General features: G+C 45.6%; 2 protein-coding genes across 2 annotated transcripts in view; both read left to right on the top strand.

Annotated features, from left to right (window-relative positions):
* Window positions 1-20,559, top strand: part of LOC144484515 (uncharacterized) — a 225,139-nt gene that overhangs the window by 54,251 nt on the left and 150,329 nt on the right. The gene's annotated exons all lie outside the window — the stretch shown is intronic.
* The window catches only part of LOC144484502 (uncharacterized), a 29,839-nt gene continuing 12,976 nt past the window's right edge, over window positions 3,697-20,559 (top strand). Inside the window, exons 1-4 of the mRNA XM_078203022.1 lie at window positions 3,697-3,807; window positions 4,959-5,660; window positions 17,018-17,160; window positions 17,338-17,504. Of these exons, the coding sequence (XP_078059148.1) occupies window positions 3,697-3,807; window positions 4,959-5,660; window positions 17,018-17,160; window positions 17,338-17,504 (1,123 nt within the window). The remainder of the gene's footprint in view (window positions 3,808-4,958; window positions 5,661-17,017; window positions 17,161-17,337; window positions 17,505-20,559) is intronic.

Here is a 20,559-nt window from a genome sequence, read left to right on the forward strand (position 1 = left end):
TGGTGAACCTTATCAAACGCCTTACTAAAATCCATATATACCACGTCCACTGCCCTGCCCCCATCCACCTCCTTGGTCACTTTCTCAAAAAACTCAATAAGGTTAGTAAGGCACGACCTACCTGCCACAAAACCATGCTGACTATCACCTATCAATTCATTACTCTCCAAATAACTATAAATCCTATCCCTTATAATTTTTTCCAACATCTTGCCGACAACAGAAGTGAGACTCACCGGTCTATAATTCCCGGGGAAGTCTCTGTTCCCCTTCTTAAACAATGGGACAACATTCGCTAACCTCCAATCTTCTGGTACTATACCAGAGGCCAACGACGACCTGAAGATCAGAGCCAGAGGCTCTGCAATCACTTCTCTTGCCTCCCAGAGAATCCTTGGATAAATCCCATCCGGACCAGGGGATTTATCTATTTTCAGACCCTCCAGAATATCCTGCACATCCTCCTTATCAACTGTAATACTGTCTATTCTACTCCCTTGCAACCCAGTGTCCTCCTCAGCTATATTCATGTCCCCTTGCGTGAACACCGAAGAGAAATATTGGTTCAATGCTTCACCAATCTCCTCCGGTTCCACACATAACTTCCCTCTGCCATCTATAACTGGCCCTAAACTTGCCCTAACCAACCTTCTGTTCTTGACATACCTATAGAACGCCTTAGGATTCTCTTTAACCCTATCCGCCAAAGTCTTCTCATGTCCCCTTTTAGCCCTTCTAAGCTCGCTCTTCAACTCCCTCTTAGCCAATCTAAAGCTTTCTAGTGCACTACCCGAGTGCTCACGTCTCATCCGAACATAAGCCTCCTTTTTCTTTTTAACCAACAAAGAAACTTTTTTGGTGCACCACGGTTCCCTAGCCCTACCAATTCCTCCTTGCCTGACAGGGACATACCTATCACAGACTCGCAGTAGCTGCTCCTTGAAAAAACTCCACATGTCGGACGTTCCCAGTCCCTGTAATCTCCTAGTCCAACCTATGTTTCCTAATTCTCTCCTAATAGCCTCATAATTACCCTTCCCCCAGCTAAAACCACTGGCCCGAGGTTCATGCCTATCCCTTTCCATCACTAAGGTGAACGTAACCGAATTGTGGTCACTATCACCAAAATGCACACCAACTTCCAAGTCTAGCACCTGGTCTGGCTCATTTCCCAGCACCAGATCCAATATAGCCTCACCTCTAGTTGGCCTGTCTACATACTGAGTCAAAAAACCTTCCTGCACGCTTTGAACAAAAACTGACCCCTCTAACGAGCTAGAGCTATAACAATTCCAGTCAATATTAGTCAAGTTAAAATCCCCCATAACAATTGCCCTATTACTATCACTCCTAAGCAGGATTGACTCCGCAATCCTTTCCTCAACCTCTCTAGAACTTTTAGGAGGTCTATAAAAGACTCCCAACAGGGTGACCTCTCCTCTCCTATTTCTAATCTCCGCCCATACTACCTCAACAGATAAGTCCTCATCAAACCTCCTCTCTGACACTGTGATACAATCTCTGACCAATAATGCTACCCCTCCCCCTCTTCTACCTCCTTCCCTACTTCGACTAAAACATTTGAACCCCGGGACCTGCAGCATCCATTCCTGCCCCTGCTCTATCCATGTCTCTGAAATAGCCACAACATCGAAGTCCCAGGTACTGATCCACGCTGCAAGTTCACCCACTTTATTGCGAATACTCCTGGCATTGAAGTATACACATTTCAAACCCTGCTCCACCCCACCTCTGCAATGCCGTGCATTGCAGTCCCCATCCATGCATCCCTCACTTTCAGCCCCACTACTCAGGATCCCTCCCCCCCCCCCGAATCAGTTTAAACCTCCCTGCATGGCCTTAGCAAATTTACCCCCCAGGATATTGGTCCCCTTCTGATTAAGGTGTAGACCATCCTTCTCATAGAGGTCACACCTTCCCCAGTACGAGCCCCAATTGCTTAAGTACCTGAACCCCTCCCTCCTGCACCATCCCCTCAGCCATGAATTCAAACCTTCCCTCTCCCTATTCCTCTCTAAACTATCCCGTGGTACAGGCAAGAGTCCAGAGATAACCACTCTGTCAGTCTTGGCCTTTAGTTTCCACCCCAACTCCATAAATCCCTGCCTAATATCCCCTTCCCCTATCCTCCCTATGTCGTGTGTCCCCACATGTACAATAACTTGTGGTTTATCTCCCTCCCCCCTAAGAGTCCTGAATACCCTGTCAGACACATCCCGGACCCCAGCCCCTGGTAGGCAACACACCAACCCTGAGTCCCTACCTTTAGTTCCGACCCTCCTATCTGTCCCCTTAATTGTGGAGTCCCCAATCACAAGGCCCAGTCTTTTACAGCCCCTAACCACCTGAGCTTTCTCACTCGGCTCACCCCCAGAGATCTGCTCTCTATGCTCAGTTGATTCCTCCTCAACTGTAGCCTCCAGCACCGAAAACCTATTATGGAGGGGAACCGCCCCAGGGGATTGTCTTCCCGATTGCTTCTTACCCCTCCTCCTGGCATTGACCCAAGCCTCATTTCTAGGAGTTACTATTTCTCTATAACTCCTATCAACTTCCACCTCCGCCTCCCGAATTATGCGGAGTTCCTCTACCTCCCCCTCCAGCTCCTTTACACGCTCCTCCAGTAGCTGCAATCTAATGCACTTCTTACAACTAAAATCTCCTGAAACACTACTGGATTTCCTCACCACATACATCCCACAGGAGATGCAGCATACTGCCTGAACTGCCATCCCTGAAGCCATTACCAGCAAGAAAAAAAGAAAACAAAAAACTTCCCCACACTTATAATTAGGTTAGAGGAGGATGGAAGGGTGGGATCCTCTACCAGTGTAGAGGATCGGGTATCTCCTCTGCACCAATTTATAGGGCTAGGGGCCCGAGAGAAAAAAAAAAAACTACTACTGAGGGGGAACCACCCAGGTAACTGACTTTTAAAGTTAAAATAAAAACCCTTCCCAGACTCCTTTGCTGCCCACTTCTAGTTTTCACTTTAAACTTGAAAAACTGCTGTTAAAGTAAAGGCCAAAAAAATACACACACTAGCTGACTAATTAAATAAATAAACAATTCAATTAATCCAATTAATCTCTTACCAGCACTGCTGCTTTTCAATCACCCCTCTCAGCTTGCTCCAGTGGATCAATGAGCAACTTCTATTTATAATATCATAAATCATCCCAGTGCACTTCACACAAGTGGCACGGTGGCACAGTGGTTAACACTGCTGCCTCACAACGCCAGGATTCAATTCCCGGCTTGGGTCACTGTGTGGAGTTTGTACATTCTCCCCTGTGTGTGTGTGGGTTTCCTTCGGGTACTATGGTTTCCTCCCACAGTCGGAAAGATGTGCTGGTTAGGTGCATTGACCCAAACAGGTGCTGGAGTGTGACGACTAGGGGAATTTCACAGTAACTTCATTGCAGTGTTAATGTAAGTCTTACTTGTGACTGATAAATAAACTTTAAGGAACATTATAAAACAAAGTGAGATTCCCAGATACATCAGGAGATATTAGGACAGATGACCAAAAACTTGGACAAAGAGGTGAGTTTTAAAGAGAGGCTTAAAGGAGGAAAGTGAGGTAGAGACAGAGAGGTGTAGGAAGGAAATTCAGATCCTGGGGCTGAAGAACTGAAGGCACAACCACCAGTCATGGAGCAATTACAGTAGGGAATGTACAAGAGCAGCACTGATATCTCGGATGTTTGTGGGAAGATTACAGAGATCAGGAGGGCTGAAGCCATGGAACGATTTGAAAACAAAGATGAGAATTTTACAATCAAGGTGTTGCATGACTGGGAGCCAAGGCAAGTCACGGAGGACAGGGGTGATCAGGGACTTGCTGTTAATTAGGAAAGGAGTAGCAGACTTTTGGATGACTTCACATTTCCACGGGTAAAACGTCAAGTGCAATGGAATAGTTGAGTTTGGCGGTAACAATGGCCTGAATGAGGGTTTGAGCAGCAGATGCACTGAGGTAGAGCTGAGGTCATGTGATGTTACCGAGGTGGAAATAGGCCGTCCCAGAAACTTGGGATCAAATGGGACACCGAGGTTATGAACAAACCGGCTTAATTTCAGATATTTGCCAGGAAGAGGGATTGAGTGGATTGCAAAGGAACAAGACTTGGAAGGGGGACCAAAAGCAGTGGCTTCAGTACTCTTGATATTTAATTGAGGTTAATTAGTCAGCAGGAAGAGAACCAGAAAGCAGAATGGGCCCTGAGACTGAAACCAGGTTTAACTTAGTTAGAGAGGGCGGTTCAGAGAAACCCCCTTCACAATTTCTCATCAAATCTCGAAACAGTCAGTTCTGGACACAAAGTTAACATCTGCTATTCTGACTCATCGGGTCAGGGTGATTCAGATTAATGTTTTCTCATGTGTTATGAATGAAGTGAATCATCAAAACTACCATCTCTAGTTGTACACATTTTTTAAGAGGAAACTGAAATAATTATCTGTCAATTTATTTGGATTTCAGTTCAGGGAGGAGGGAGAGTGTGTGGGATGGGGATCTGCAACTTTGGGGGTTCGAGAGGAAAAAGTTCCAGAGAAACTAGAATTGTCTGTTGAGAATTTCTATCCTGGACTGTCAGTGATGACTTTTATTGATGGTTTTTACAGCTATTAGAAGTTGAGGATTGTAGACGGGAATCTCAAACCAGACATCACATGAAGATCTGACAGAATCACTCGATTCATAGGACCTGGATATCATCGTACTTGGAAAGTGGAAGGAGAAATGTTTGTTTGTTTTGTCTGTGGGAAAAGATTTCAAACATCGGTGTGACTGGAAAAGCACCAAGACACACGCACACCCGAGTGAGAGTGTTCCAGTGAACTGACTGTGGAAAGAGCTTTAACACAGCCTGAAAATACATCACCATTCACAGTGAGGAGAAACTGTACACGTGTTGTGTGTGTGGACGAAGCTTCAACTGATCATCAACCTGGAGAGACATGATGACACCGACACCACAGAGAAACCGTGGATATGTGGGGACTGTGGGAAAGCATTCACTTGCCCATCCAAACTGGAAACTCATCGACGCACCCACACTGGGGAGAGACCCTTCACCTGCTCCATATGTGGGAAGGATTTCACTCAGTCATCCAACCTAGCATTACATCAGCGGGTTCACACTGGGGAGAGGCCGTTTAGCTGCCCTCTGTGTGGGAAAAGATTCATTCAGTCATACAATCTAGCGTTACACCGGCGGGTTCACACTGGGGAGAGGCCATTCACCTGCTCCGTGTGTGGGAAGGGATTCATTAATTCCTCTAACCTAGTGGCACACCAGCGAGTTCACTCGGGGGAGAAACCATTCAGCTGCACTGACTGTGGAATGAGCTTTAGGCTTTCATCTACCCTGCTGAAACACCAGCGAGTTCACACTGGGGAGAGGCCATTCAGCTGCACTGACTGTGGAAAGAGCTTCAGACACTCAGGCAGTCTCACTGTACACCAGCGAGCTCACACTGGGGAGAGGCCATTCACCTGCTCCATGTGTGGGAAGGGATTCACTGATTCATGCCAACTGCTGAGACATGAACGAGTTCACACCGGGGAGAGGCCGTTCACCTGCTCCGAGTGTGGGAAGGGATTCATTGATTCATCTCAGCTGCTGAAACACCAGCGAGTTCACAAGTGAGGGATTGGATTCTGCTGTTATTGCTGCTGTTAATGACAACCAGGCCCTTTCATTCTGACAGCTGGAGTTTGTTTCTGCTGATGTTAATACACCCGGTAACTGGGCTGGAGTTTAATATTCTGGATCTAGAGGTGATTGTGTTCCTGGGGCTGCAGTTACCGCGGTCCATCTGAAATTAGTTTACAACAAGATTCAGAACTTTTACTTCAATCTCAAATTGTTTAAGTTAAGTTTATTTATTAGTGTCACAAGTAGGCTTACATTAACACTGCAATGAAGTTACTGTGAAAATCCACTAGTCGCCTGTCCGGGTTACACTGAGGGAGAATTCAGCATAGCCAATGCAACTAACCAGCACATCTTTCGGACTTGTGAGGAAACCGGAGCACCCGGAGGAAACCCACACAGACACGGGGAGAATGTGCAGACTCCGCACAGATAGTGACCTAAATCAGGAATTGAACCCGGGTCCTGGCGCTGTGAGGCAGCAGTGCGAACCACTCTGCCACCCTATTGATCTTTGGCCCGAATTCTACAATTCAGTGTCTGAGAGGTTCCACTGATGAACATCTCCAATTAGAAAGTGCTGATTAATCCTTGCTGAGAATTCTTACTGACTTGCACATTACACACAGTGACACCTCCATTATCCACCAGAAAGAAAGGGAATGGGAATCGGTGGAGAATCGAGAGTCTCCAAATGTCACCCATCCCGTCTGGAACAGAAATTCCCTCAGCTCAGGAATGGAGAAAAGTCAAATCCAAGTAACAGATTGTAAGAAATCACCATCTAATAGCCTTATAAAATCTTTGGATACTGATGGAATATTATAGAAAGAGCCTTCCCTCTGTCTTCGGAAGAAAGCTTGCTGGCTGACAAACACAGGACAAGCCTTTCTCCCTGCCAAGGACCTGTCTCTAGCACAGGCCCTGAAGCAAGACATTTTTAATCCTGATACCATTGGCTTTTATGGTAACTAACTACATGTAAAGGTTAAAACAGGCCCTCAAGAGCAAGGAGATTTCAAATTGACTGTCTTCTCCCCAACACCCACAATCAGGCTCATTGAAGTGAACCTTCCATAGGCACCAGTTATGGACATCAACATTCACTTGGCTTCATCCGTCTGCTTGTCCTCTGGGATCTGTAAATCTCTCTCACCTGTCACAGGTCAGGTGCTTTTCCTATCTATTTAACTCACACATCTTGTTTTAACTGTTGCTTCTCAATAAACTGTTTTAAAATCGCTTCTGAGCTCAATTCCCTTTTTGGGTGCAGACCAGTAAGAGTTTAGAAAGTAGATTTTTAAATGTTTCTGTAGATATGTGGATAGGAAGAAGCGAGTGAAAGTAAACATTCTCTATGAGAGGCAGATAAAAGTCAAAATATAATGGGGAACAAGGAAATGGCAGAGAAATGCAACAAATACTTTGTATCTATCTGTCTTCATGGTAGAAGACAAAAGAAACATTCTAATAATGGGGAACCAAGGGGTTAGTGCAAGGGGGCGGGAACTTTAATACAAGGAAGAGCCATTTTTAAACATTAGTCACCAATACAATATCGTTTTGAGTTGTAATGCTGTTCAGTAAATGTCAATAATAATGAAAAACTAGACAGACATGTTCTGACATCATTTTATGGAACTTTACAGAAAAGTTGTTAATTAAATGATCCTTTCTGACAAGTGCAATGTGAATAAAAGTTTTAAAAAATGAAACTAGCCATTTAATTCCCATTAAAATGGGTTTGATTGATCAGTGGTGGGAGCTGCACAAGTCCAAAACTGTGGTGGCTTTGGAGACCGGTTACACAGTCCCTTGTCCAATAAGAATGAGGGTCTTATAGAAATAGAGACTGGAGAAATTAATGGGACTAAATGGTGACAAATTCCCCGGACCAGACAACCTGCATCTTGGGGGTTTAAAAGAGGGAGCTTCAGAAATAATGGATGCATTAGTTTGATCTTCCAGAATTCCTTAAACCCTCGAACAGTTCCCAAGGATCGGAAGTCAGCAAACATTAACTAGTCCAGAAAGTAGGAGAGAAAATGGGGAATATAGACCAGTTAACATCGGCTGCAGGTGAAATATTAGAAATCTTATTGTTTGGGACTTGGTAATAGGGTACTCATAAAATCAAAAACAGAAAATGCTGGAAAATCTCAGCAGGTCTGATAGCATCTGTGGAGAGAGAATAGAGCCAACGTTTCAAGTCTGGATGACCCTTCGTCAGCTCTGACAGACAGTCATCCAGACTCGACATGTTGGCTCGATTCTCTCCCCACAGATGCTGTCAGATCTGCTGAGATTTTCCAGCATTTTCTATTTTTGTTTCAGATTCCAGCATCCGCAGCATTTTGCTTTTACCGATAAAATCAGACTAGGATCAAATTAACGGTGGTGAGAAAAATCAGAGTATAGGATTCTTCATGGGCCTGAGAGGTTCGATGGTGTGAAAATGTTTCCCCTGACTGCGGAACCTGGAACACTGGGTCACAGTCTCAGAATAAGGGGTCAATCATTGTGATTGAATTGAGGAGAAAATTCTTCACTCAGTTGTGAATGTCTAGAATTCTCTACCCCAGGGAGCAGTGGATGCTCGGCATTGGGTGTAATTAAGACAAAGATTGATAAATATTTGGGTACAAAGAGAAGTTAAGCGATATGGGGACAGTGCGGGGAGGTGGGGTTGAGGTAGATTATCAACCTTGATCTAAGTGAATAGCTGAACAAACTCAAAGGGCTGAATGGCCTCTTCCTGCTCCTATTTCTTATTACATTAAACCTCAGTCTGGTTCCCCTCAAACTGCTGAGTGAGTGAATTAAATCTTTCTTCACAAATCACCAAGACACCAGTCTACAAGTCAGAATATAAACATTGTTTATTGGTTACAAATTGCAGTTAAATCTGGGCAAATTGTCTCTTTCCAGACATGTCTAAGTGCAATCAGAGTTATCCAGGAGTTCAACACTAATAGGGAGAGATATTTCACAAAACAAGTAACAAAGATCCCATAGGATACTCAGTGAGTCATTGTAAATTAGCACGAATGGATGCTGAGTATTCATTACAGCAAGGAGCAGAGTTTGAGCTTATAAATTATCGAGTTTACTTTCAGAGTAATTCCTTCAATATCTGCAAGTTAACAGCTATGAACAACTCATCTATCAAACAGCTCAAGCCTGCTTGTGATTACCAACATTCAGAGCTTACACTGTCTGATCCTGGAGTTACAGAACAGACTTTCTCCTGTCAATGTAGAGCTGCAGGAATGCACTGTGATCTGTTTATTGTTCATCTTTATTTCAGCAGAGTTTCTAAATGATATAAATTTAAAACAAAGTATTGCAGGTGTGATGGTTTATTGACAGGGGATCTCATAGAAACTTATAAAAATCTAACAGGGTTAAACAGGATAGATTCAGAACAAAGAACAATACAGCACAGGAACAGGCCCTTCGGCCCTCCAAGCCCGCGCCGCTCCCCGGTCCAGGATTGAATCCTGAATCCAGGATCCCCGCCCAATTTTCCAGCCTATCTACATACCAATATCCTATCCACCGAGCTGTCCCCCACAGCTACGATGCTTTGTTCATTACAACCTATTAACTCACCCCCACCCCCCCATTCCAGACCATGTGATCTCCAGGGAGAGGCGAAAACCCAGAGTGAAAAACCCCAGAGCCAATATGGGGAAAAAAAAATCTGGGAAATTCCTCTCCGACCCCCTGAGGCGATCGAAACGAGTCCAGGAGATCACAATGGCCCTGATCGGAAAATGCTTCCCAACCCTAGTCATTTCCACTTCCACGAGAAACAAGGAACAATTAGCCCGCGCCGCTCCCTGGTCCAAACTAGACCACTCTTTTGTATCCCTCCATTCCCACTCCGTTCATATAGCTGTCTAGATAAGTCTTAAACGTTCCCAGTGTGTCCGCCTCCACCACCTTGCCCGGCAACACATTCCAGGCCCCCACGACCCTCTGTGTGAAATATGTCCTTCTGATATCTGTGTTAAACCTCCCCCCCTTCACCTTGAACCTATGACCCCTCGTGAACGTCACCACCGACCCGGGGAATAGCTTCCCACCGTTCACCCTATCTATGCCTTTCATAATTTTATACACCTCTATTAAGTCTCCCCTCATCCTCCGTCTTTCCAAGGAGAACAACCCCAGTTTCCCCAATCTCTCCTCATAACCAAGCCCTTCCATACCAGGCAACATCCTGGTAAACCTCCTCTGTACTCTCTCCAAAGCCTCCACGTCCTTCTGGTAGTGTGGCGACCAGAACTGGACGCAGTATTCCAAATGCGGCCGAACCAACGTTCTATACATCTGCAACATCAGACCCCAACTTTTATACTCTATGCCCCGTCCTATAAAGGCAAGCATGCCATATGCCTTCTTCACCACCTTCTCCACCTGTGACGTCACCTTCAAAGATCTGTGGACTTGCACACCCAGGTCCCTCTGCGTCTCTACACCCTTTATGGTTCTTCCATTTATCGTGTAGAAAGAATGTTCCCAATGGTGGGGGGGTCCAGAATTAGGGGTCATAGTTTGAGGATAAGGGGTAAACCTTTTAGGACTGAGTTGAGAAATTTCTTCACCCAGAGGGTGGTGCATCTGTAGAATTCACTACCACAGAAAATAATTGAGGCTAAAATGTTTTGTGATTTGAAGAAGGAATTAGATATAGCTCTTGGGCCTAAAGGGATATTTGGTGGGGGGGAACTGGGATATTGAATGTGATGATCAGCCATGATCATAATAAATGGCGGAGCAGGCTCGAAGGGCTGAATGGTCTACTCCTGCTTCTAGTTTCTATGTATGTTTCAATGTAACAGGGCCTCTAACTCAAATATAACTGTCAGTTGTCAATGGCTGGGGAGCTAATGGCTCCAGACCTTAACTACCAAGACTTGATGGGTTTCACAGCACTTGCTCTTTAATTATCCAAGGGCATGTGATGTATTTCATTTGTCAAATAAGGATGCAGCTACAGACAAAGAGCCAGTCACAAGATTCTCATATCTTACACTGATTACAATTAAGCAGAATATCACATCAGGTTAAATGATTAATATAATTCAATTATTTGATCATTACACATCACTAAACTACAAACTGACCTTTACTACAGTCTCACAGTCCAATCAAGTAACAGGTTGACACGGAGATAGATAGGAAAGTACGTTGTGAGGAGGATACAAAGAATCTGCAAAGGTAGATAAATAGGTAAGTGAGTAGGAAAAATCTTAGCAGATGGAGTATGATATGGGAAAATATAAGGATATTGACTTTAGCAGGAAGAATAGAAAAAAATATATAATCTAAATATAGTGTAGAATGCTGCTGAGGGATCTGGGTGAACTTCTAAAAGAATCACAGAAAAGTAACAAGCAGGAACAGCAAGTAGTTAGGAAGGTTTTCTGTAAGGGAGATGGAATATATAAGTAATAAAGTCTTGCTACAATTATACAAAGAATTGGTGAAACTGCACCGAGAGTACTGTGTACAGATTTGGTCTCCTTGCTTGAACAGTGATACAGGTGCATTGGAGACAGTTCAGGGGAGATGCACTAGACTGATTGCTTGGATGAAGGAGTTTGTCTTCTGGGGAAAGTTGAGCAAGTTGGGTCTGTACTCAATGGAATTTAGAAGAATGAGAGGTGACCTGACTGAAACATGAGATTCTGAGGGATCTTGTCAGGGTGGATGCCGAGAGAATGTTTTGTTTTTGTGAGGAATCTCGAAGCAGGAGTCACACTTTAAAGATAAGGCTCTCCCATTTCAGGCAGATATCAGGGGAAATTTCTTCTCTGAGGGTCATTCGTCTGTGGAATTTTCTTCCCCAGAGAGCAATGGAGGCTGTGGGTCATTGAACATATTCAAGGCTGAGTTAGACAGAGTATTAATCAACAAGGAGTCACGGACTCTGGAGCAGCAGGAAAGTGGAGTGAAGGCCACAGTCAGATCAGCCATGATTCTTATTGAATTGTGGAGCAAGTTTGAGGGGCCAAATGGCCGACACCTGCTCCTAATTCTTGTGATCTGATACCCTCCATCATCTCGTGTGGCACGGGATAGATTCAGAATAGACATAGATCAAAACTGCACATCCATGAGGTGCTGTGGATCATCAGCAGCTCAATATTCAACCACAATCTGTAAACTCATGGCCCGGCATATCCCTCACTCTACCATCACCATCAAGCCAAGGGACCATTCTGGTTCAACATGGAGTGTAGGAGGACATGTCAGGAGCAGCACCAGGCACCCTAAAGCTGAGATTCCAATCTGGTGACTGGTAACACGGGACTATAAGCACACTAAACAACAGAAGCAGCATGTTCTAGGCAGGACCAAACAATCCACAAACAACGGATCAGATCAGAGCTGCAGTCCCCCCACATCCACCCGTGAATGGTGAGGGATAATTAAACAAATCACAGAGAGAGAAAGCTCCACAGATATCCCCATCCTCAATGACTGGGGAAACAAGCGGATCAGTGCATTTAACTGTTTTGTCTTTAGTGATCACAGATATGTTATTGATATGTTCCTTGGATTCCGAGACCAGGAAAGACACTCTGGAAGGGATGGGAGCTGGAACTTGTCCATGAGAGTAACTGAAGGTACGAGAACTGAAATAATTGAGAGTTAGAAAAGACAAAGGCCACAAAAAAGCTGCAATTGGTAACAAGACATTGATTAATCTGTTCTTATCCTGAAGAAATGAAGGTCCCCGCTTTGCATCTGAAACAATATTAGTTAATCTGACATTTATCCAGAGTATTAATCTCCAGCCCAGTTATAGCGATGTTCAGGTTCAGTCCTGGATGTCATTACCAGCAGCAATAACAGCAGAATCTAATCCCTGCAGACACTTGTCAACTTTCTGGTGGGTAAGATGGTGGGTTGACTGAGTGAATCCCATCTCACACTCAGAGAAGGTGAACGGTCTCTCTCCATTGTGAGTGTGTTGGTGTCTCAGCAGGTGGGGTGAGTGAGAAAATCCCTTCCCACACTCAGAGCAACTGTACGGTTTCTCCCTGGTGTGAATGTGCTGGTGTGTTCGCAGGTTGGATGAGCGAGTGAATCCCTTTCTACAGTCGGAGCAGGTGAACAGTCTCTCCCTGGTGCGAACTTGCTGGTGTCTCAGCAGAATACTGGAGGTCTTAAAGCTCTTCCCACATTCAGAACATTTGAAAGGTTTCTTATCCAAGTGAACAAGTTGGTGTGATCTGAGGCCGGTTAAATAAATGAATCCTTTTCCACACAAGAAACAATGTGAACTCGCGATGTTTCTGGAGGCTGGATAACAGAGTGAATTCCTTCCCACACATCCTGAATGGCCTCTCCTCGTTGTGAAATCGCTGGTGTATCAGCAGATCACTTGTGGTTTTATAACTCTTCTCACATTCCGTACATTTGAAAGGTCTGTTATAAATGTGAACCAGTCGATGTGTAGTGAGGTGGGATGATCGTGTGAATCCCTTCCCTCACACAGAGCAGGTGAACGGCCTCTCCCCAGTGTGAGTGTGTTCGTGTTCAATGAGGTTCTGTGATTGGTTAAATAACTTCCCACAATGTGAGCAACTGAACTGTCTCGCAATGTGAACAATCTGGTGCTTGACAGGTCCTCAGAGCTTTTAGAATTGTTATCACTGTCAAGCCTCTCTTCAATGTGGACTTGCTGGTGGGTCAGCACGGGTTAAATCACGGGTAGATAGTTTTCTGATCGATAAGGGAATTAGGGGATATGGGGAGCAGGCGGGTAAGTGGAACTGATTCGCTTCAGATCTGCCATGATCTTGTTGAATGGCGGGGCAGGCTCGAAGGGCCAGATGGCCTACTCCTGCTCCTATTTCTTATGTTCTTATGTCAGCAGGTGGGATGATTGAATGAATCCCTTCCCACACACGGAACAGGTGAATGGTCTCTCCCCAATGTGACTGTGGCGATGCATTTCCAGCAGAGATGGATAATTGAATCCCTTCCCACAGTCCCCACATTTTCAAGTTTGTTACACAGAATGTGGTGGGTGCCTGGAACTCGCTGCCGGGGAGGTAGTGGAAGCAGATACGATAGTGAGTTTTAAGGGGCGTCTGGAAAAATACATGAATAGGATGGGAATAGAGGGATATGGTCCACGGAAGGGTAGGGGATTTTAGTTAAGTCGGGCAGCATGGTCGGTGCAGGCTTGGAGGGCCGAAGGGCCTGTTCCTGTGCTGTAGTTTTCTTTGTTCTTTGTTCCATGGTTTCTCCATGATGCCAGTATCCTTGTGTCTCTCTTGGTTAAATGATCCGTTCAAGCCTTGTCCACACAAAGAACTTGTGTATCCTTTCTCAGTCAGGGAATCGAGGGTCATGGGGATAAGGCAGGAAAGTGGAGCTGAGGATTATATCAGATCAACCATGATCTCATTGAATGGTGGAGCAGACTCGATGGGCCCAATGGCCTAACTCTGATTCTAGGTCTTCCCATCCTTTGGCTCGCTGCTGTGAATAGTGTGATGTTTTTTTCAGGCTGTGTAACTGGTTAAAACTGTTTCCACAGTCAGCTCACTGGAAATTGGGTATATGCTTGTCTCGGCGCTTTTCCAGTCACATTGATGTTTGAAATCTTTCCCCACCATCAGACCTGACAAACATTTCTTCTTCCACATTTAACGGTCGATGATATTCAGGTTCTGATGAATGGAGTGACTTTTTCAGATTTTGATGTGATGTTTGGTTTCAGTTTCCCATCTGTGTACCTTGTAAGAGACATTGGCAGAGTCAGTATCACTGTCAGTACAGGATAGAAATTCAGAACAAGCATTTTTAGTTTCCATGGAATATTCTTTTCTCTCTTGTTTCCCCAATCTTGTGGTCCAATCAAACTTCCATTTCAACTGAACCAGAACTTTGTTTCCAGTGTCTATGAGACACTCTGTACCCTGAGTTGTGGAAGATATCAAGTGTTCCAGTCGACACCGCACACTCCCTCTCCAGAACCATTCGAGCATGGACAAGACCACGGAAGAGCTTGTCCGACAGCCAAGTTACCCCCTGCCAATCTACAAATTACTGTTTTAACCAGCCGCAAGAGCAGGTCCAGGAAAAGATCTTCTGACCTCCCTAGCTGCTCCACACTGGGCAGCCAATGAATAGGAGTGTGGGACAAACCAGAAGTGTAATTAAAAATGGAGAAGCAGCTCCTTCAAGGACTGCAACCTCTCACACTGAATATAAACATGGCTCATGGACTCCTCCCGGCTGCAAAACATCAGCTGCAGCTTGAGACTGGGTGAAAATGTTGGAAAACCTAATTATCTGATGGCTGTATCAGACAGGGCTGTATCAGCCCCCATACTGTGGCGTCAAGAATACCCCGCCGCATGCGCTCCTCGTTGAACCAAGATGGCGGCCGTCGGCCTGGAATTGGGCCTCGGAGGGGAAAAGATCCGGAGCTGCAAACACGGGAGCGGCAGAGTCTCAATCGGGGTTTGAGGCACTCACCAGGTGTTTAGAAACTCTCCCTATCCAGAGCCCGCTCGCTCAGAGTTTTCTCTTCCTTCCCCGCTGCAAAGAGGCAACCCCATCGCCATTACTGACAGTGCGCATGCTCCAAATATGGGGGGGTTAATGCGCCTGTGCGGTGCCTGCCTCTGGTGTGAATAGGGGACATTCAGCACCGCGGGGAATGCTGAGTCAGGACTCTGCCATTGAAAGTCATTATTAGTAGCTCGTGATATTTTTACTATTGTGTGTAGATTGGGGGGCGGGGACGGATTCGATAAATTAATTAAAGGAGGAACCAAGTTATACAGAAATCTATGTGCACAGATTTTTCATTATCCATCAGAAAGAAAGGGAGTGGTAATAGGTGCAGAATTGTAAATGTCCCAAAGTCTTCCACAAGCAGCAGCAATTACAGCGGAATCCAAGAGCTCCAGTCAAATGTAAACTCAGAAAATGGTGTGACTGAGTGAAGTATTTCACTGAGTAATTGTAGGATTGTATTCTCATGGATATTCCAGGTCATTTCTCAAAATCATTCAATGGAGGTGGGTGTCATTGATTAGACCAGCACTTACTTCCCATCCCTAATTGCCCTTGAAAAGTTGTTGGTGAGCTGCCTTCTTGAATCGTGGTGGTCGTGGGTTTTGTTTCATTGCAAGTTTCATATAGATTTGCAAAAAAATAAAACTTCTTAGGATGTGGACATTACTCACAAGGCCCAGGTTACTGTCCTGAATTACTATCCTGCACTGACAGTGATATGCTACCAATCACCAGTTATCCTTTGTGATGGTGATAGTTGGCCTTTTTCTTAAACCTCTGCAGTCCATATAGTAAAGGTGCTCCCACAATGCAACAGTATTAGGATTTTAACCCAGTCACGTTGAAGGGACAGTGATATTTGTCCAAGTCAGGGAGTTGTGTGGTTTTCCCATGTCCCAGCTGCTCTGGTACTTCCAGGTGGGGAAGATTGTGGGCTGAGGAGATTCTGCCAAAATGCTGGTTGAGTTGCTGATGTATAAAATCTCTTTCCATCACCCTCCTCCCTGACCTCTTCCTCTTCACACATAAAGGCTGGATTTTTATTGTGGGCTCTGAAGGGGTGAAGGGTTCCTTTCCCTCAGTGCACTGGTGAACAGTTTGAAGCTTTATGACAATCCAGCAGCTTTCATATCCTTTTTCCTATTCCCAATCCCACAATTTACCAGATTCATTCAGCTCAATTTCACATCTTGCCTTTGTGTTATAATGGCTTGTCTCTTATGTTTCCCTCTTTCTGTTTTCAATTCATTTTTCAGGGGATTAGAAGGTGAGGAATTACAGACAATTGTAAATCAAGGATTACATCAAGATCAGACAGAGTGCCTCGATTCATCAGGATCTAAATATCATAGGCCATTAAACATGGAAGAAAAAAGCACCATTCACAGTGGGGAGAAACCATACACATGTGTGTGGACAAGGCTTCAAACGATCGTCTGGCCTGTCAAGACACAAGCGCAGTCACATCAGGGAGAGACCGTATAAATGTGGAGACTGTGGGAAAGGATTCAATTTCCCAGTTGACCTGGAAAATCACCGACGCACTCACACTGGAGAGAGACCTTTTAGCTGCCCTGTGTGTGGGAAGGGATTCACTCAGTCAGCTGGCCTTTTGATACACCAGCGCATTCACAGCAGGGAGGCAGTTCACCTGCTCCGAATGTGGAAAAGGATTTACTCAGTCATCGGCCCTGCTGATACATCGGCACACTCACACAGGGGAGAGGCCATTCACCTGCTCCGTGTGTGGGAAGGGATTCACAGATTTCTCTGCCCTGCAGAGACATCAGCGAGTTCACACCGACAGGAGAGAGTTTAAATGCACTGAGTGTGGAAAGAGTTTTAAAACTCCACGCACACTGCGGGAGCACCAGTACATTCACAACGGTTCCACACCGTTCAGCTGCTCCCACTGCCAGAAAGGGTTCAGGACATCATTCCACCTTGTGGCACATGAGCGCATTCACACTGGAGAGAGGCCATTCACCTGCTCTGAATGTGGGAAGGAATTTAACCGATCATCCAACCTGCAGAAACACCAACGAGTTCACAGTGAAGAGAGAGCGTTTAAATGTCCAGACTGCGGGAAGGGCTAAAAAAGTTCTGAGGAACTGCGTCACCATCAACGTGTTCACTCTGACGAGAGACCATTCATGTGCTCTCACTGCGGGACTGGCTTCAGGCGATCAGGCGACCTCACTGTACACCAGCGAATTCACACTGGGGAGAGGCCGTTCACCTGCCCTGTGTGTGGGAAGAGATTCACTTGTTTATCCTCTCTCACTTCACACCAACTTGTTCACACAAATGAGAGACTGTTCAAATGTTCTGACTGTGAGAAGAGCTTTAAAAGCAGAAAACTTCTGCTCGCACACCAGCGAAATCACTCTGAGGAGAGATCGTTCACTTGCACTGAGTGTGGGAAAGGATTCACCCGGTCATCCATTCTGCTGAGACACCAACAAGTTCACAGTGAGGAGAAGCCGTTCACTTGTTCAATGTGTGGAAAGAGATTCACCCAGTCATACAACCTGGTGAGACACCAGCGAGTTCACCAGTGATCACAGGGGTGTGATTCTGCTGTTATTGCTGCTGTTAATTACATCCCAACTAAATAATGTTTATCCTGATAGTTGGAGTTTTTCTGATGTAAATCAGCCCTGTTGGACTTGTAGAATACTCCACAGCATCTCTCATTCATGTGTCAATAAATCTTCACACCTGCAGACCTTGTTTTAAATTTAAATCACTCAGAAACTGTATTGAACTAAAGATGAACAATAAACAGATCACAGTCCAATCCACCCCTGTGTGAATGTGCCGATGTATCAGCAGGCCAATGACTAAAGTCTGTTTTGTAACTTCAGGATAAGGATTTGAAAGCTCTGAATGTTGGTTCTCTCATATGTCGGCTGGAGCTATTTGATAGGCAGGATGTTAATAGCTGTAAACTTGTCAGATGTCGAAAGAATTACTATTGGAGTAAACTCACCCATTTATAACCTCAGACTCTGGTCCCTATTGTGATGAATAAGTAACACAGTGGAATAGCGGGATAAATATGTGGGGCTACGGGGATAGGGCCTGGGTGAGATGCTCTGTTGGAGAGTCGGTGCAGACTCGATGGGCCCTGTACCCTTGTGCATTTACCCTGCTAACCCCCCCTAACCTACACATCTTTGGACGCTAACGGATAATTTAACATGGCCAATCCACCTAACCTGCACATCTTTGGAATGTAGGAGGAAACGGAAGCACCCAGAGGAAACTCAGACACAGGGAGAACGTACACAGAAACCCACTGCTGTCAGGCAGCAGTGTTAACCACTGTTCCACCGTGCAGCCCTTCATCTGCTGCTGAATCCCACATCCACACATTACCGCCAGACTTGACAATTTCAACACATTCCTGACTGGTCTCCCACATTCTGTAATTTTGAGATAATCCAAAATGTCCTCATGTCTTGCAGACGCTTCCTCTATCTTCACAACCCCCTCTTCTAATTCTGGACCTCTGTGCAGCCTCTTTGCAATTCCTGCAGCATTGCTGGCCTGCGGACTAATGTATGGTTCAATCCCCATTCCAGCTGAGGTCGGTGTTGGAGCTGCCTCCTCACCCTGCCCAAGAGTGGATGGTAATGGCAGCCTGCTACTGACACAAACTGCCAGGAAAACAGCTCTGGATGACACATCAGCAGACAATGAGCCAAGGAGCTGCCTATGGGATAAATTCTGAACTACTAGCTATGTGGTGGGTCATTGCTATTTAGACACTGCTATTAGCAGTGGAATTTTCACTTTATAAACCTCAGCTTGAAGGAATAAAGTGAATAAATTGGGATATTCACTTTTACCATTATCCATCTGAAGCCAATGGACTCCCTTTTCCCCGCCCTGATGTGACACTGAATCTTCTTAGGTTTGAAGAAGAAACTTAACCTTAGAGCACTGGGCGGTACAGTGGCACAGTGGTTCGCACTGCTGCCTCACAGCGCCAGGGGTTTGGATTCGATTCCCGGCTGGGTCACTGTGTGGAGTTTGCACATTTTCCACGTGTCTGTGTGGATTTGCTCCGGTTTCCTCCCACAGTTCAAAAGACAGGCTGGTTAGGTGCATTGGCCAAGCTGAATTCTCCCTCAGTGTAACCCGAACAGGTGCCGGAGTGTGGCGACTAGGGGATTCTCACAGTGACTTCATTGCAGTGTGAATGTAAACCTAGTTGTGACTCATAAATAAACTTTACTATTGGCGTCAGTACCCGAGACCTGGCAGGATGGCAAGAATGGCCTGGGGCTCCAGTGAGGTGTACTGCAGGGGCCGGAGTGGGCAAGAGGTGACATTGGGAGGAGCAGCAGCTGGGAGGCCTACAGTGTCCTCTGGTGGACAGGAGGGGAGACAGCAGCAGTGCAGTCTGCGCAAAAGCTTCCCCAGTTCAGCTGATCAGAGAGACTGGGAACCTTTTCAAATGTAAACATCAACTTCTCACATTCACCCGCATTCATCCCTCTCTCCCTCCATCCACCTCACTCTCCCTCCCTTCTCCATCCCTCCCTCTCACCATCCATTCCTCTCTCCCTCCTCCCATCCCTCCCCCCAACAAGAACCATTCGCTCTGCACAGCAGTTTCACCCTCATTCCCACAGTCTGTATTCCAGCCTTTATCACATCCACTCTGCTCCCAGATACTTTACACCATTAGATATTACAATTCAAACTTTATAATCTCTACAATTTACTATTTGTTCAAGGAGATGAGGGCGGCATCGTGGCACAGTGGTTAGCACTACTGCCTCACAGCGCCAGGGACCTGAGTTCAATTCCTGGCTTGGGTCACTGTCTGTGCAGAGTCTGCACATTCTCCCCGTGTCTGCGTGGGTTTCCTCCGGGTGCTCCGGTTTCCTCCCACAGTCCAAAGATGTGCTGCTTAGGTTGGCTGGCCTTGCAAAATTTACCCTAGTGTCGGGAGGATTAGCAGGTTAAATATGTTGAGTTACCAGGGTAGGGCCTGGTTGGGATTGTGGTTGGTGCAGACTCGATGGGCTGAATGGCCTTCTTCTGCCTTGTAAGATTCTATGATTCTATGAGTTCACAAAATTAAAGTTAAATTTATTTATTAGTCGCAAGTAAGGCTTACATTAACACTGCAATGAAGTTACTGTGAAATTCCCCTCGTCGCCACAGTCCGGCACCTGTTCAGGTCAATGCACCTAACCAGCACATCTTTCAGACTGTGGGAGGAAACCAGAGCACCCGGAGGAAACCCACACAGACACGGGGAGAATGTGCAGACTCCACACAGACAATGACCCAAGCTGGGAATTGA

This window comes from Mustelus asterias, unplaced genomic scaffold, assembly GCF_964213995.1.
Source record: "Mustelus asterias unplaced genomic scaffold, sMusAst1.hap1.1 HAP1_SCAFFOLD_113, whole genome shotgun sequence".
Taxonomy (NCBI): Eukaryota; Metazoa; Chordata; class Chondrichthyes; order Carcharhiniformes; family Triakidae; genus Mustelus; species Mustelus asterias.